The sequence below is a fragment of the Ptychodera flava genome, chromosome 9 (assembly GCF_041260155.1).
Source record: "Ptychodera flava strain L36383 chromosome 9, AS_Pfla_20210202, whole genome shotgun sequence".
Classification (NCBI taxonomy): Eukaryota; Metazoa; Hemichordata; class Enteropneusta; family Ptychoderidae; genus Ptychodera; species Ptychodera flava.
The window spans coordinates 4,257,714-4,273,784 of record NC_091936.1 but is presented as its reverse complement, the minus strand read 5'-3'; the positions used below and the strand labels follow the sequence as shown (position 1 = coordinate 4,273,784).

Sequence of the window (16,071 nt, the reverse complement as noted above, 5' to 3'; positions counted from 1 at the left end):
GTCTTTTTATTTTTTCAATCAAATGTGCTAGCCCCCCCCCCCCCTCCGAGCGCGGGTAAAAAATTTGCTTTATATTTGGATTTGACCTAAGGATCGAACCAGTTGATTTTCTTCAGGGTCAGTGATATTTTTAAGTTGTTGGTCCGCTTGGCAAGTAGAGATTTTGTGTGAGTTTCGCACACTGGGCCCAAGGGAGCATAAGCATTGTGCAGTAAATTACATGCTTTCTGAGAAAGAAAAGCCGGTTTCCTTTTTAGCTACTGTGCAAAATCCGGCTTGACTAATGTTCTAGTCCTGTTTCCGAGAATAACTTTCGAGCAGCGTAGCTAGTATTGTTGAAGTCAAGATGTCCGAATCTTCCGTGTTCGAAATGCTTCTTGATTTACAGAGAGAATACTCGACCGTTCTTGCACACGGGGTCAATTGAAAATTCAAAGCGAAATACCACGGTGTCAAATCTGCAGCCACGGTCGAATTCACCGACCGATAACCCCGCTCATATTGTCGAGCACACAACCGAACGGCACATGATATATCGCTTTATTATTAAAAAAAAGACTAATACCAAAGTGATGTATATCGCAATTGATAAACTGAACAAGCTGAAGGCAAACATCGAGTTAATAAAGCCTTTTCCATTCTTGTTCATGTATGTATGTGTCGGTATGTTGCCAAATACAGCACTTGGTGTTCTAAATTGATGAAGACCACTGATATGATAACATCTGGGACAAAGTTATTGTCAAAATAATCAAGAAAATTGCTGTAAACTGGATCATTTATGGTGGACATAAAAGAAGTATTCATGTTTAATAATTAACTTTTTTTGGAAATTTACAACCTGATTTGTTCATTACTAGCCTTCCCAAAAGTGTGCCACTTGCAGTCCCTGGAATCCATACTTTCTATGGCCACTTAATTGTAAAATCCCCTAACCTCCCCTGGAAGTAAATTCTGAACAGTCCCCGAGTTTCATGTATTTTGTAATCCTTAGACTAACTTTCCCTTTGTTCTTTACTCTTACATGTGGAGGATCGAGGTACAATTATACTGTGGTCTTAGGTAATGTTAAAAATCAAAGAAATGATAATTGTTTCTGATGCCGACACTTTTGTCTGCTTTTTTGGCATGGAGCACTGTAAATTCCCATTGTGTCATCTGTATACAATTGCAGACCCAGGAACAAATCTTACCCATTGAACTTTCACTTCAGAAAATTGAACGACCTAACAAATGTATAAGCTGTACGGAATGATGGTAATTGAATAGACGGTCAAAAGATCAATGCGTTGATTACAAATGCATAAACTCGTTAATTGAAATCCCATATTCCTTGATGTGCATCTATTTCTGTTCATATGTATTCACTTTATTGTCAGTTTCCATCACTTTGGAAAAATCAAACGGTATTTACCAAATCACAGCCACTTTTTGCATTACGTAGGCCTACCTTAGTTTTGCAGTTCTTAAGTTTGGCGATTCACATATCTGTTCAAAAGTAGAATTAGGTTTATTTTCTTCACAACGGCATGTTGCAGGGACTACAGTTAGATGACAAGAAATATGATGAGTTAAAGGTGTGTTCCCGTCCTACATTTTGAGAGTCATCATATATAAATGCACCTAACCCTTTGATAATTGCGCAGCTCACACTAGTTCAAGCCCAAATAGCTGAGAGTTTTTTGCATTATTTTATTTTCATGATATTATGTTCAAACCAATGTGGGTTCGTGTAAATGTGCTAACTGAAAGACATGTATAGAAGTACCATTGCTCACTAATTTGGACCATGCCTAAACGTTTTAACAGGTTAAGTAATAAGCGGGTGCCACACTCATAAAATGGTGCACCCAACGGAAAAGTACAACCAATGCAGTATTTCCTGCACATACACATCATGATCATAAAGGAAACAAGCATGATGCCATTTACTTGAATGCACAACACACGATGGCCAACATTTTGTTGTTGTAATCTTTATTTTCTCTGCCACATGATTAGCTTGATTTGTTTTGCAGGAAATCTAAAATGATGTTAAAACGTTTGAATTTACAATTTGCCACTTTCGACACTTTATGACAGTGTTATACACTTTTTCACTATTGAATGGGTCTACTTTCTTATTCAAAGAAAACCCTTGGATATTTTGAGATCTGTTTATTACACATTTGCAGCTATTAGGCTTTAAGGGATGGCCAATTTGATTTCTGGGGAGGGGGCTGGAGGATTTTCGAAAAAAAATTGTTGCCGGTAAAATGCTGGGAAAAATGTCTTTGCAGAAGGGTAGGAAAAAAATTGCTTCCAGGAAGACTAAAACAATTTGCTGTGATGTACCCTTTGGTGGTAGACCAGCACTCAGTGGCAGCATTTTTGAATGGGTATCTATCTAAGAAGCAGAAACCTCTTCTCAGTAGCATGAATCTTGGTCACTCTGTGTGGAGCTGACCGCACATGAATGTGTACTTGTATTCTGCTGCTGCACTCCCCAACTGCAAGGCTGTGCTATAAATGCAATGCTGCCAGTGTTACAATAAACGTGATGACGATTGTCAAGTCTACAAAAGAGATTGAAATCAATAAACAAATAAATCTCATAAAGCAGTAACACTTTATTAATAGATGCAATACTTTATTAATAGATATATGTCTAATAAAGTTAAATATTTTGTCATAGATTTTACTAGAAAACAAAACAACTGGTGAATGCCAATGTCATTTTGTATGCCATCTGATCAGATTATTTCATGATAAAGAAAAGAATATTAATCTCCCATTCATATCTGAGTAAATATGTATGATTTGTGATATTCATTTGGTGTGTAATTGCTTTAACTCAAGTTTTCAGTCTCATTTGTTGACATTGGATTGGTGGTACAATGACTGGAACTGTAAAGGATATTCTTTTTTTCAATTTAGAATAAGAATCATGGGTCATTGTGCAAAATATGATACTAGAAAAACAAAACTCTGAACATCTACAGATATTTAAATTTCAAAATGGCTGTCATCCCTGTGTTAACTCTATGGGGAAATAAATAAAAATGTTCTTTTGCTACACCAAGCAGGTAAAAACCTATCCTTATAATATTGTTGAGAAAGAGCTATAATTGCCTGCTACAATATCGACAAAGAATACCCTATCTGTCTGACATGCGATTCCAGTGAAATAAAATTTCAAACGAATAGTAATATAATCTATACAAGATTCTAAACAAGATTTACTGAAGGGACAAAATTAACAATGCTTTCATAATAAATAGCAATACTACTTAATCTATATTTTGTTATCTATATTTTGTACGTCTTGCGTTTATAAATGTCCCATACATGAATTTGTTAATTTGTACTTCCATCTTTCTACCAGCTCCCACATGTTTGTGTCCATCCACACAGGTACAGTAGAGGCCAATTTATTTCTTCTTACTGTTTATAAGCTTGTTATCTTGCTTACCCTCACCATGGTTTGCGTGTCTGGTAAAGTCTGATCCAACTCTAAAAATAGAACATTCAGTATTTAATAATAAAATATTAATTAATAAATCAATATTTTGAATTTTTAGCATGTCTTATGTAACGACCGTCAGTTAAATAGCTGCATAGGGTAGCAACCGAGATGTACATCGTGTTCTGAGAAATGTTGAATCTTAAAAGTAGCATAATCAGAAAAAAATGTTTTGTCCTTTGATAGAATAGATCATGCAGTTGTGGCAAGGAAATTACTAGTCCCCATACAGTGCACATCCTAAGCTGGATAAATTCATAGATAGTGCTTTAAACTCCGGAGCTGCTAAAAAGGCAATAACAAATTACTGCAGTGTTTTGGGAACGCGTTCCATGTTATGGGAGTAATTTTTTTGTAATTTTTTAGAGTGTTGCAAAATACCAATTTACACAATGAGTTTTTCATGGGAAATAGCCGAGTTGACGCAATTAGGACGTGTCCTCAGAAGTAAACTTCCGATATTCAGCTATGGCTTCTACTATACTACGGCGCGGCTGTTACTAGGCGATAATCCTAATAATTATCATGGGTAACTATACATGACTTGATTAGCTTTTCAAATAATTTAGCTATGTTGAAATTCAAGATCGAAAATTTCTTATTATTTGCCTTCCGTTTCAAGGCGTGTTATTTAAGCGATGATTCTCAAATAGACATTTTCTGCCTCAATATAGAAAGAAACAAAGTCCTTAAGACTCAAAATAATTTGTCAGCTACTACTGTGCAATAGTCGTCTACAGCTGATATTCCGTAATGCGTTCCCTCTTAAATAAGACGAAGCAAACATCCGATCTGAGTTTCATATGGTTTATTCTAATATAAGCATGTCTTCCAGAATGAGAATGAACTCTCTGAGAATGATGAGAACGTTGTATTGAGAACGTTCACGTGTTGAGAATTTCCAACTTTAACTAATCAAGCAAATATTAATAAATCTGATGAGAACTCTGCGATCTGTAGTATGACCGACAGCGACACAAGGGGGCGCTATTGACTCCGAACTGTAATACATCAACTTGAATGCAAAGTGAGCAGTCACAAAATGATTGTTTACAATCTGCATATTTCGTAGTTTAGATGTAACTATCGGGTTGTCGCTATTCAATATTCATGTCACATTGGAACAGTTTCAAAAGTATGCAAAATAAATTAACGCATGAATAATGAAGTGAATCGAATAATTTGCAGTGTTTCGAACACACGCTACGGCGACTTGCACCGAGCACGATCTTCGAGATTTATTTGAGACAAACTGTGAGTGTGCAAGCAAAACCGTACACTTAGAATGTCTTGTCATCTTACCTTCCGTTTTTTCCAAAACTATTTGCGATTTACGTCTGTTTTTCATAGTAAGATCAATAAACCGATCGATATTTTCACGAGATGTACTTTTGCCTGAAGTTAAAAAACATTCCACGTGGTATTTAGGTAAACTTAACGATTTACCACTAAGATCCATAATTGAAAATTAAAAAGTCAAGTATATATATATGTCATAATTTTGTACCAATAACATTCAAAAAACATTGTGTTGACGGACAAGAAGATGGAAATGTATTATTTTACAATTAACCCGAAGAGTTGAAAATTTAAACAGCCTTGACCAAAGTAAATGCTTGTGTATAAAGCATTTGGTTGATGAATAACATAACTAGCAGTATAAGACCAAGAAAAATAAAAAGTTTGTTTCTCATCCTACACATATTGCAAAACTGATGCTGTGATGCGGTATTTTCTTCTCATTTTTGTTGTTCTTCAACCAATTACGTGCAAAAAAATACAACATAGGAATGCATACAGAGATAAATGCACGGCAGTGTTGCTTTGGTATTTTTGTACAGCAATAGTTCTGTGCTTTGACTTTTAGTGGAGCAATGCACAGTTTTGACAGCTTATTATAACAGTGACATATGTGTACAGTTCTGAATGGAATGTTAGTCAGTTATTTGTTTACAGTCCTGTTTAATACAGCACTGTGTTATGCACTATCGTCGCGTATTTTTGCGGCTTTTTTATTTCCTCGTGAGCAGAAAAAAAAGGTTGACGCGGCGGGTCGGAATTGACGCGGGCGAGGATGAGAAACAAATTTTCAATTTTCTTGGTCTGAAGAGTATAACCGTGTGTGTACGTGAAAGATGTACGTGAATGGTCAACTTCAAACTCGTATAAAAATCACGAGGTAAATTCAGGATATTACCTCTTCAATTCCAATTATATCAAATCCGAATGCGTAGAGTTTTTGATCTGCTATAATGCATAAATAACCACGAAAAATCAAATGAAAACAATTGAAAATGATACAATTTATATGCCCGATAATTCCTCGTCCAATACCAATAATTGAATTTGTCTTGTTGTCACTGAGTTGATTCTTGCAAACTTAAAATGTAATAAACGATTGCCAGAAGTCATAGTTTGACATACACAGTGAAAAAATGACTTTGTTCAGAATTAGCTGTCAATCGTTGAGTATTATCATTATTATAACAAATACTTCTCTTTCCGTCAAATCTGAGCTCAATAATAGTAGAAAATCGTACCAATTGGCCATGAATCATCCAATGATGTTTTAACACTTTCGCTTAGCGTAGGCATCAACACTTTCCCAAACATTATAACTTTGCCGAGAGTCCAGAAATATTGGCTGTTGGGCTTCTTGTCCTGAAGACGAACCCATAATCCGTAAATAATCCATACCATTGGACGAATTATTAACCATTCTAGAACATTGAAGGGTATTGGCAATATTGGAAAAGCAAGATATTCTTCAACCAAAAAACATTCGATGTAGCCAGCAACTTCTGAAGATTTCTTTGCTATTTCAGTATAGCCTTGGCTGTTGGCATAGGAAAAGCAGAAATATTCAAGATTAATAGCATTTACAACGAGAAAATGAAATGAATTATACTGGATGTTGATGAGGAATAATTTGCACTGAAACTCATATAAATTGAACGGACACAAGGACAAAGACGGAAAAATGCAGATATGCACTTGGACAACTCCAAGTAATGTCACCTACTTAAAAAGGCTTACACCACTGTGAGAACTTGAAATAAAATGACGATTTACCTTGATACTTTTGTATAAACGAAAAAGATTTGAAGGATACGAAATCCGTCGTGGCATGAGAGATAACTCTACGTGAATCCAAAATAAAAACAACAAAAAGTAATGTTTTGGAGATGGTATATTGTTATGTAGGTCATTTCCCAATGACCGCATTAATCTGAAACATTATGAATGTCATTTTTACTACAAGTGAAGATATTTTTAGAACAGTAATTAGTATATCAATGGAAGGTCTAGAATTTTCCAGTGTTCTCTGGATAGCCTCCTTTCAGTGTAAATACGGGGCAATACGGGGCGGTGTAGATTTCGCCAGACCTTGGGATTTCCCAACAAGACCTTCACGCTTGATTTTGCTCTATGAGCTCTGTATGGTTCAAACCCACGTCAAGCCTGCCGCCAGAGGACTTACTTCCCCACTCGTCACTATCTGTCTGGGCTCAACTCCTTGGAATTTTGTGTCATCCCACTTAAGTACAGTAATTTTTGTACAGTTTTGTATTTTCGCCCTAGATTTAGTTATTAGTTTTAATAAATCGATTTTACAGAAAATCGCTGACTTAACCGCCTTTTTCTGTCGTAACATCATCTCAAGAATAGGCGAATTTTGCATTAAGGCTTCCCTAGATAGGGCCAAATTGTGAAATGAGGCGTCTAAAATGAAAAGATATCCATGCAATTTGTATTGGTATTACCAATTACTTTTACTCTCTATCTTCGTGAAATAATGTTTTATATAAACTGTCGAGTTACCGGGATTCATAAATACCAATGAACAAAAACAAGAAGAAGATGAAACGTTAAAATAACTAGACAATTGGTAAAGATTTTCACCGAATATAGGAATTTCGGGTCGAAACAAAAAAAATGATATCTGCTCTGTTGCTTTATGTTTCCATGACGACCATTTTGAGATTGAACGTTTCAAATGTTATAAAAAAGTCATTGTAAATGGTTTTATTTGCAACGAACATTGCAAAATCAGGGTTTTTTCCTCTCACGGTAAACTATACTGTCGTCTATTTTGAAGCCATTAGTTTCAACAGCACAGCCAATTTAGTTTTTGTAAACGAGAATTAAAAGAAGATTAAATTTATACTCAAATTTTACAATTATGGTGATCTTTTGTGTTGAAACAAGCAAAATTTATTTCCACTTTTCTGTTTTGGTTCTATGGCACTCACTATTTTGGGCTCAAAATATCGGCTTTCCGAAATACAAGTGAAAATATCCTTGATTAATATGAAAGTTCCACAAGAACGAATTCTGAAGTAGCAAAATACAAAACTGGTCTCTGTTTTCATGATGCAGGTTTCCATGGAAACCAGTGCACTGATAATATCAGCTTTTCCAAAGTCATAGTATCTAGCTTGAACTGCTACAAAACGACTTATTAGACTGGTCAATACAAGCCAATACGGGGAATTTAAGGGGCAGACCAACCTTACTTAATACGGGGCCCTAAAGGATTACCTATGCTGGTGTTTTAATGGGTATGAATGAATTCTATACACTATCAGTGCAATGTGAAGAAAAATTGGGTTACCATTATTTAGTTGCTAGACTTGAAAATCGTTTTGGCTAGTGGAAAATTAAAGAAGCAACATACATTTGAAACTCCCCTAATCACATCAGAAACTCTTGAAAGTTGGTCAAATGGTGATTTTATTACTTGCATGTGCGTGGGTTTCAAGACCTCTGGGATCACTCTGATTAACTGGCGGAAATGAAATTTTGTCAAGATTGCTAAGACTGGGAAGCCTATTTGTGGGCGACTAACAAGTGACTATCATATATTCAGGAAGCTAAAGATCAGGTGCAATGATTTCAGTATGACCATCTTGAGATTTTTGGTAGCAAATCCGTAAAGCATGGGGTGCGCAGTTTAACGTAGCTTGCGGGTAACGCGAATATTCGTACTGCGCATCGTATCTGCGCACGCGTACGAACGTTCTTTCCGCGAGCGTTCTTTCCGGAAGTGGTCTTTTTGTCGCGATATAGCATACAATTACTTTGCGGTGCGACTTTCAAATCTGGTTTGTCAAAACAGTTCACACCAAGATAGCAAACTCTGTGTAACAGGCCCGTTTTAAGTGTGACAAATGTGGGATTATTTGCAGTATTTAAGTGAACTAAACTTTATTTAATACCTATTAAAAAAGTTTCGAATATATCAAACTAAACAGGGATCTGTCGCTAGAGGGCGCTTCAGTGTAGCATTTTTTGTATTAAAAATGCCCATATCTTAAAAAATTGTGCGGTGACCCCCATTTTTTTCGCTTGATTCGAAATCTATATATTGTTGGGCTTAATTTACGAGAGTTTAAAGAAAACGTAGATTTCAGATCATGACATTTGTAATGAAAATATCAAAATTTGGCCAAACTTTGCTCTTTTTATGAAAGCACAATTCATGGAAACGTTGCTGTATTTTCGAATATTTTCAAAAGTAGATCACAAAACTAATATATTACAATACAGGGACTTGTGTTGTATAAAATCCGTCAAATTGCTTTTACTTTACTTCAGTTTTATTATTCAATAACACTAGTTAATCGAATAATACAACATTTTAACCAATTTCAGCGAAATGTTTTCGGGGGACAACGTAGAGAACGCCATATCTCCAAAATTTGCATGGGGACCATATTTTTTTATTTTACTATTTAACATATCTATCCCAGCTTGACATCTGTACAAAGTTTCAGAAAAATCCTGATTTCATTTTTTCTTACCAGCAAGCCACCTTAACGGACAGTAACAACGAAAATATAAAATTGTGATTACGGTCCGCAGTTAACGGACAGTAACAACGAAAATATAAAATTGTGATTACGGTCCGCAGTTGAAGAGTAATCTGAAATGCACGCACTGTCAAAGTTGCCTGACAATCGATACAGTTATTCGAAAAGGTGAAGGCTGGACTTCAGCTCAAGTTCAGATGGGCATATTGTCAAGCTTGAACAGCCAATGAAGAGGTTAGATTCAAAAGTATAAAAATACGCTCCCTTGTACCATCTTTGAGGCCATGGTTGCATAGTCAAAGGACTTAAATCTGACAGTCGCAAGGTCGGCCAATAGTTAATCACCATTTCAGCAGCATATAGTATGAATGGTTCGGTTGTGGAGAAGTTGGTCACTTTCGCAATGACTCTCCAAATAGTAAGACGGCTACAATCACCAAGAAGGAAAAGGTTACTTTTTCAGGAGAGTTAAAAGACAATGGATTCAGAGACCCAAGTGTGCCTAGGCTTTAACTAAAACGAAGCAACAAGCCTAGCAAATGAAATTGACGCCACACTAAGGAACCCAAAGCAAGGTCATTACGTGTGACTTTTTTCTCAGAAAACACAAAACTTCCTACAAAGCCTCCTATCAAACATTGATAATTTGTGTATCAACCTCACAAACTATTGTCCAAGGAGATATACCCAATACCTCTCATCAGAGAGAAGAGGATCAATCCTGTACCATTAATAAAGAACAATATGGCAGAATTTTGCAGTGTCCGGGATACCTGGACACAGGTCAGTTGGAGAAGTCCATGGCATTTACCTTGAAACAATTTAGACTTTGAACCTGTTCATTCTACCATTCCTGAGACATCACTTGAAATAGAACTTGCTCATGATTTTTGGAGGAAAACGAAAGCATGTCATCAATTACAACTTATCTACTTGTGTCAGGCTCCATGTACAATGTGCCAATATTTCTACAGGAACTGAGGTGCATGAGGCTGCATATTAAAGCTTAATGTCAAGAAAGGAAATGATGAAACAAGAATACGATATAGTGTAAATCCAAAAGCATATACAACATTGGGGATTGTGTCTACATTCTTGACACTGCTACACCGAAGGGAGGGTGTAAGAAACTTAGTGTGCCCCTATCTACCCCCACCCTCGTTTAAAGGCTCATGGAAAGCCCTAAAATAATTTGTATAAGGTTAAATAGAAAAGAGTTTGAAACTGTAGTAGTCTATGAAGCATGATGTTGGGCAGGGATAACACACTGCTAGACCAGATTCACTAATACTAGGATTGCTTAATGGTGAGAAGGTAATGAGGGTCCTCGTAAAATGAGATATTGTAAATGTGTAAAAACCTAATGAAGGCACATTGATGATCCAATGTGATAAAAGTTCTGATTGTTTCATGCGTCTTGTGTTAAGGATGAACCATTATGGAAAAGGTATATCCATGTGTGTTCACATGCTGTGTCAGATACGATGACTTCTAATTTTCTTCCATTCTGTTCTATTCCAGTGTTCTGGATTTGGATATGGCTTCTATATAGACAACGTTTGGCCGTGTTTTTGATAAGTGTCTTCAACCTTACCATCGTCGCTGCAATATACTTAACACTCACCAAAGTTACGCTTTGAACTTTTGTCCCATGCAAATTACACATATGTGTCCGTGCAACAAATGTTACGTTCTCTTTCGAGGGCGCGAATGTTTGATACGTTTCTATTATAAATTCAATCGTTAATAACCTTACACACGTTGAATTTTTCGGTACCTCATCGAAAAACGCATCTCTGTTCTCCTACTACATCTGCTTACTATAACTTTAATAGTTCACTTACTTGAAAACGGCAATTAAAAGGTTTAACAGCAGTATGTTTGAGATCAACATATAGACAGCTGTCAGCATTTGAAGCATATACGGGTTTGTCCTTGTTGCTGGAAGATAAAATAAGTATTCTTGAATATATTTGAATTTGCTCTGGAGATTTACCATTATTATATCTAAATGAGCTGAAGATGTCAAAAGAACTAATGCTATGGTAATATAGCTTTCCTGCACATGCGTGACTCTCTCACCGATAGAGTGCAATTCAAACTTATGTCGGGATATAAAACTACATACTCCGTATACAAGAACGACTCCGTGGCATTTTAGGCCAACCATAAAATATTTCGATGTGCAAATCAGAGAAAAACATGATAAATTATGTCTAAATTGCATTTTGTTACGGATTTCAGACCTAAGGAAATGACGTTTTCAAGCAATTTTTACATAAACTCTGCGAATTTGTGAAAGAATTCGAAACTTTAAATTGTGCGAGGTGCGCGATACATTTTGCGGCCAGGAATTTTCTAGTTTGGAAAGAGAAATCATTTGTGTGGAATCGGCTACAATTGATGTTTACTAATGTTGACTAGCAATATTGCGCATGGAGTAGTTGCTCTGGTGTTCTGTCTTATGCTTGCAACAAAATCGAATATTGCAATTTGATACACAGCCCCTTATTTCGGATATGCGATTTCCGATATTGGTTTTGACCCGACCATGTTTATATTTTTAGTGATGGTCCCGTCTCACTTAGACTGATACATTTTAGACAAAACATCCGCCCGCGCCTATATTGTCGACGGTTTTCTTAATAGCTGACGTCTAAAAAGTGCACTTCTTCCTGCCGTAGAACGGTAGTGTCTTTGCTGAGGCTGATCTGAAAGTCTGGCACAAGGACCTCTATGGATCAAAAGCTGTACGTCGATGATAGTTACAGAAAGGCAATTCTTGATCCCGGGAAAAGTGAAAAAATAAAGCAAGACAAGACATCGAGCTGTAGCTGCAAATCAATTACGAGTTTATTAACCCCCATCAATTAATTATTTTATTCTGAATAAGGAACACATCTAGCTTAAAGTAGGTACCCCGAAACTTTGTCCACTCTGTCACACGCAAATCCATAACATCTCTATTGGGATAGGAGGGGCATGGTGACCATGTATCATATCCTTTTCGGAAACAAAGCAGATTTACTCGTTTGTATAATTAAATATGCCTGACTGAATAAAGCTTATTATGTTTGGCATAGCCGTCCGACTTGTGACGCAAGGTCAAGGTCAACATTAAAAATGAAAAATTGACAAATGAAACTTTCTGTTCTACACTAAGTTTCGATATTCGATTTATTCCAAGCATATTGTAAAGCGATGGTCTTTGCATCTTCTCACTTATTTTATGCGAACAATGCATATGGTGCTGGATTTCGAGACAATACGAGTTTAGTTCTCTAATATCATCATCAAATATAAGCTGGCCGCGTATTGCACGGCGTTACATGTAAAATCCGATGCTGGATATGCCAACTCTAAAACGGCAATCATGGAAAGAAATATAACGATATTTCAGAATTGCTTCTTTGATTTCGACATAAAAATTCGGTTGGCCTGAAAATGCCAAGGATTTGAAAGCCTCTGAATTTTTAGTTGATAAAAGGTTTGGAAAATCAATGATGCTTCACTAACCTTCAACATCTGTAATCTCCTCCAATTGTATTTCTCCATACAATTGCCAATACGAGAGTCCCAGCATTTCCAGTGAACTTTTCAAGGATATTGCCTCATTTGGATACAGGAACGCGTGGTATGTTACCCCAAATCCAACGACGAAGACACAAAATATGAATATGAAAGGCGGAAGATCAGGAACCTATACGTGGGATATTACATATTTGTATTTTAGCCTGCAAATATTCGGTAACCTAAGGGAGAAGGTCATGTCAATCTCTTGCATATCTTGGCATAGTTCAGTACGCCCATTAAATGAAGATAACGATTGAATTAACGAACAGAAATATCATTAACTATACACTGAGTGTTGCATTTACATTAATCTTGAGATACCTCATCATGTCATTTAGAGAGCGCGTAAGATCAAGATGATAGTGCAATTATGGCAGTTGAAATACTATTATACCGGTATGTTAGGAAACGCTGGACGAATGACTGCTGTTAAAGTCAGTGCAGCTTAAACTCTACAACAACAAAGACGTTTTAATTGTGTAAAATAGCCACTTTTAACACTCTCGGATTAAAGGTCTGTTTAGCGTTTCTGCTGGCCTATATAAGTACTTTTACAAAACTGTGCTTGAATTTTACCATGTTTTGATTCAAACATGCAAAAAATTTACACTAATTGTACACTCATTTGTCTTTATGTCTCTCAATACTGTTACTCTTCAAGATATATATATAAAAAGTAGACTCTGAGGTTCCAAAGAGCGTCCAGCTTATGATCATTGTTTTTTAAGTTGGTCATCCAAAAGTCTTTCGAAACGCACAAAAATCTCCCTTTACACTCTGCAAAGAAACTACGTTGCGAGCTGTGTTGATTTCGGTTTTGCGACAAACTCATAACAACTAGATGTAGAGAGGTTTTAGTCCCAAACAACAAAAGAGGACAGCAACGAACAAGGTCTAATTGACGTTGTTGACATCTCATTCTAATAAAATAGGCAACGCTATTGCGTTCAGTCAGTTGTCATCACTGTCAATGACGTACTATCAATAACAAACGCTTTCAGTATTAAAATAGTCCATAAAGATATACCCATTGGGGAAGCTGACGACAATTGCAAGATTTGGTGAACGCGTACATTGAACAAAACGAGGGAAGGGCACGTGCTGTTATCCATAGCTCCAAAATTGTCAGTGGATAAGGATTCGTAGAACGCTATTTATCTGATAGATGAACGGACAGTGATATCGGTAGTATAAGGCACTCAAGTAATTGTACAAACTCGGGGTGTCACTGTGGAGCTGCAGACAAGGACAATCGCTTTCAGAGCTACATAGCACTGGGTGTTTTCAGTATACTAGATACTGACGAATGAAGAACTAGCTTTTTCTGAGACCCTGAAGTGTATCCATTCTATGTTCATAGTATTTTGTGTCCTGTAACAGACTTTTCAATGGCTTGGATATATCTTTTGATTCAGTGTTTTGCGCTGCCTGTTTGCGATACTATTTTTTTGTTTGATACCTGTAGAAAGGGAGAACAGATAAAACTTACCAGCATCATCTGTATCATACTAACTTTCTTGCCCATGTAACGATGAATGGCGGAAAACTGAATTAAACGGGTATACATGGCTATAAGAGCCAAACAAAACACAAATTTTGTCCAATGAAGATGATCAGCATCAAGGGTAAACCGTAAGATGACGCCCAAAGCGTAGAGAGATATTATTGTCCAGTCAACGGTATTCCACTTTGAAAGGTGACTACTGTATAAGCATGAGTACAGAAACTGAAACACAAACAGCACACAATTTTCAGGCAATAGGTACTTCGAAAATGGTGAACACCGTATACTTTGCAATCAACTTGATAAGAGTTTGCTTTGAAAAGTTTTACATTATTCTCTTTTACAACAAAAAAATAGGGTGTCACTTCACAAGTTTGTAGGATTTGAGAAGTCTTATATTTGATGCCTTGAATATTATAAGGTTATTCACAAAATACCGGGATTTATGTCAGGGTATATCGTGCATCAGAGGTATTATCAAAGACGCGTAGCGTGGAGGACAATACCGTAGCGTACGATGTACGAGGACATAAATCCCGGTATTTTGTGAATAACCTTCTTATTATACACCTTTATTAGTCCAATGTTACCGGGGGAAAATCAAAATTGAAGCGTTTTTTTGATTCCCGTCGCGCACTGCACTGAGCGGTCGCGAGCAGACTTGAGACGCGTTCAGCGTGTCCCGGTCCGCTAAGCGTACAGAACGAAATTTCAACCCGCGCAGCGCAATGCACGCGGTAGAAATTGTAGGTCAGTAGCATAATTTCCCCGTGTTGACGTAAAGGTGTTTTGAGGTCAAACGTCAAATAGCTTCCAATAACACCTAAAGCTATTGTACTCCGTGTCAAAGTTATTGGACTCTGCGTCTTCTGATACCGAAATTTACTGTACGACAAAACTCCATAGGTTACAGACGCAGGTGTATAATAGTGGTTTATATTTCTCGGTAGAGTTATTTTATTACTACGTCAAGATGATCTAACTTGGTACCCAACATGTAACATGGGTAAGGCTCATATTCCTTAGACAGCTCTCCGGAAAGTTGACTCACACAAAACCAAGATGAAGGTATCAAATGGCCTGCTTACAATGGATCTATTTGAATAAAAAACGTTTCATAGATGCACGGTCATTAAAAGTCAATTTTGGGTGTAATTACCTGTCGTACCTCTTCCACAGTCATGCCGACCATCATCAAAAAGGCAATCTTTTCATTTAAACTGACGTGCCTCCAGTTTTCCACATGATGGAAGTGTGTCATAAGAAAGTTACTAACCGACACGATAATAAACAAGTACACTAGCTGGAAAATATAAAAAATAGGATAATTCAATGTTTCATAATTAATTTAATTGATATGCCGTCTCATTTGACCGATTGTTTAAATATGGATATTTTAAATAAAATAATTATTGTATATTATCATGGTAGATCTTCTTTTCCACTCTGTAACACTCGAAAACTCACCTCATGGGCACTGGTCATACTTGACACAGCTATACATGGCATGTCCAATACAATATTTGTGTGTACATAAAGAGAACGTGGCCAACTCCAACTCCCCGTCACCTCTATCTACATGTATGTTAAAAACCGCAGTTTTCATCACTCTTACATATCACTTTGACATATCTCCACACCAGGACTGATGACTGATAAGTCGTAAATCAAATATAACT

General features: G+C 36.6%; 1 protein-coding gene across 3 annotated transcripts in view; it reads right to left on the bottom strand.

Annotated features, from left to right (window-relative positions):
- Positions 1–2,589: 2,589 nt before the first annotated feature.
- The window catches only part of LOC139139802 (transient receptor potential cation channel subfamily M member-like 2), a 31,509-nt gene continuing 18,027 nt past the window's right edge, over positions 2,590–16,071 (bottom strand). For 2 of the 3 annotated variants that reach the window (XM_070708732.1, XM_070708734.1), the window contains exons 11-17: positions 15,552–15,695; positions 14,378–14,614; positions 12,832–13,015; positions 11,160–11,256; positions 6,043–6,338; positions 4,805–4,897; positions 2,590–3,492 (exon numbers count right to left, since the gene is read on the bottom strand). In XM_070708732.1, coding sequence (XP_070564833.1) covers positions 3,428–3,492; positions 4,805–4,897; positions 6,043–6,338; positions 11,160–11,256; positions 12,832–13,015; positions 14,378–14,614; positions 15,552–15,695 — 1,116 coding nt within the window. In that variant the 3' untranslated portion in view covers positions 2,590–3,427. The remainder of the gene's footprint in view (positions 3,493–4,804; positions 4,898–6,042; positions 6,339–11,159; positions 11,257–12,831; positions 13,016–14,377; positions 14,615–15,551; positions 15,696–16,071) is intronic. The other variant, XM_070708735.1, reaches the window with a different exon arrangement.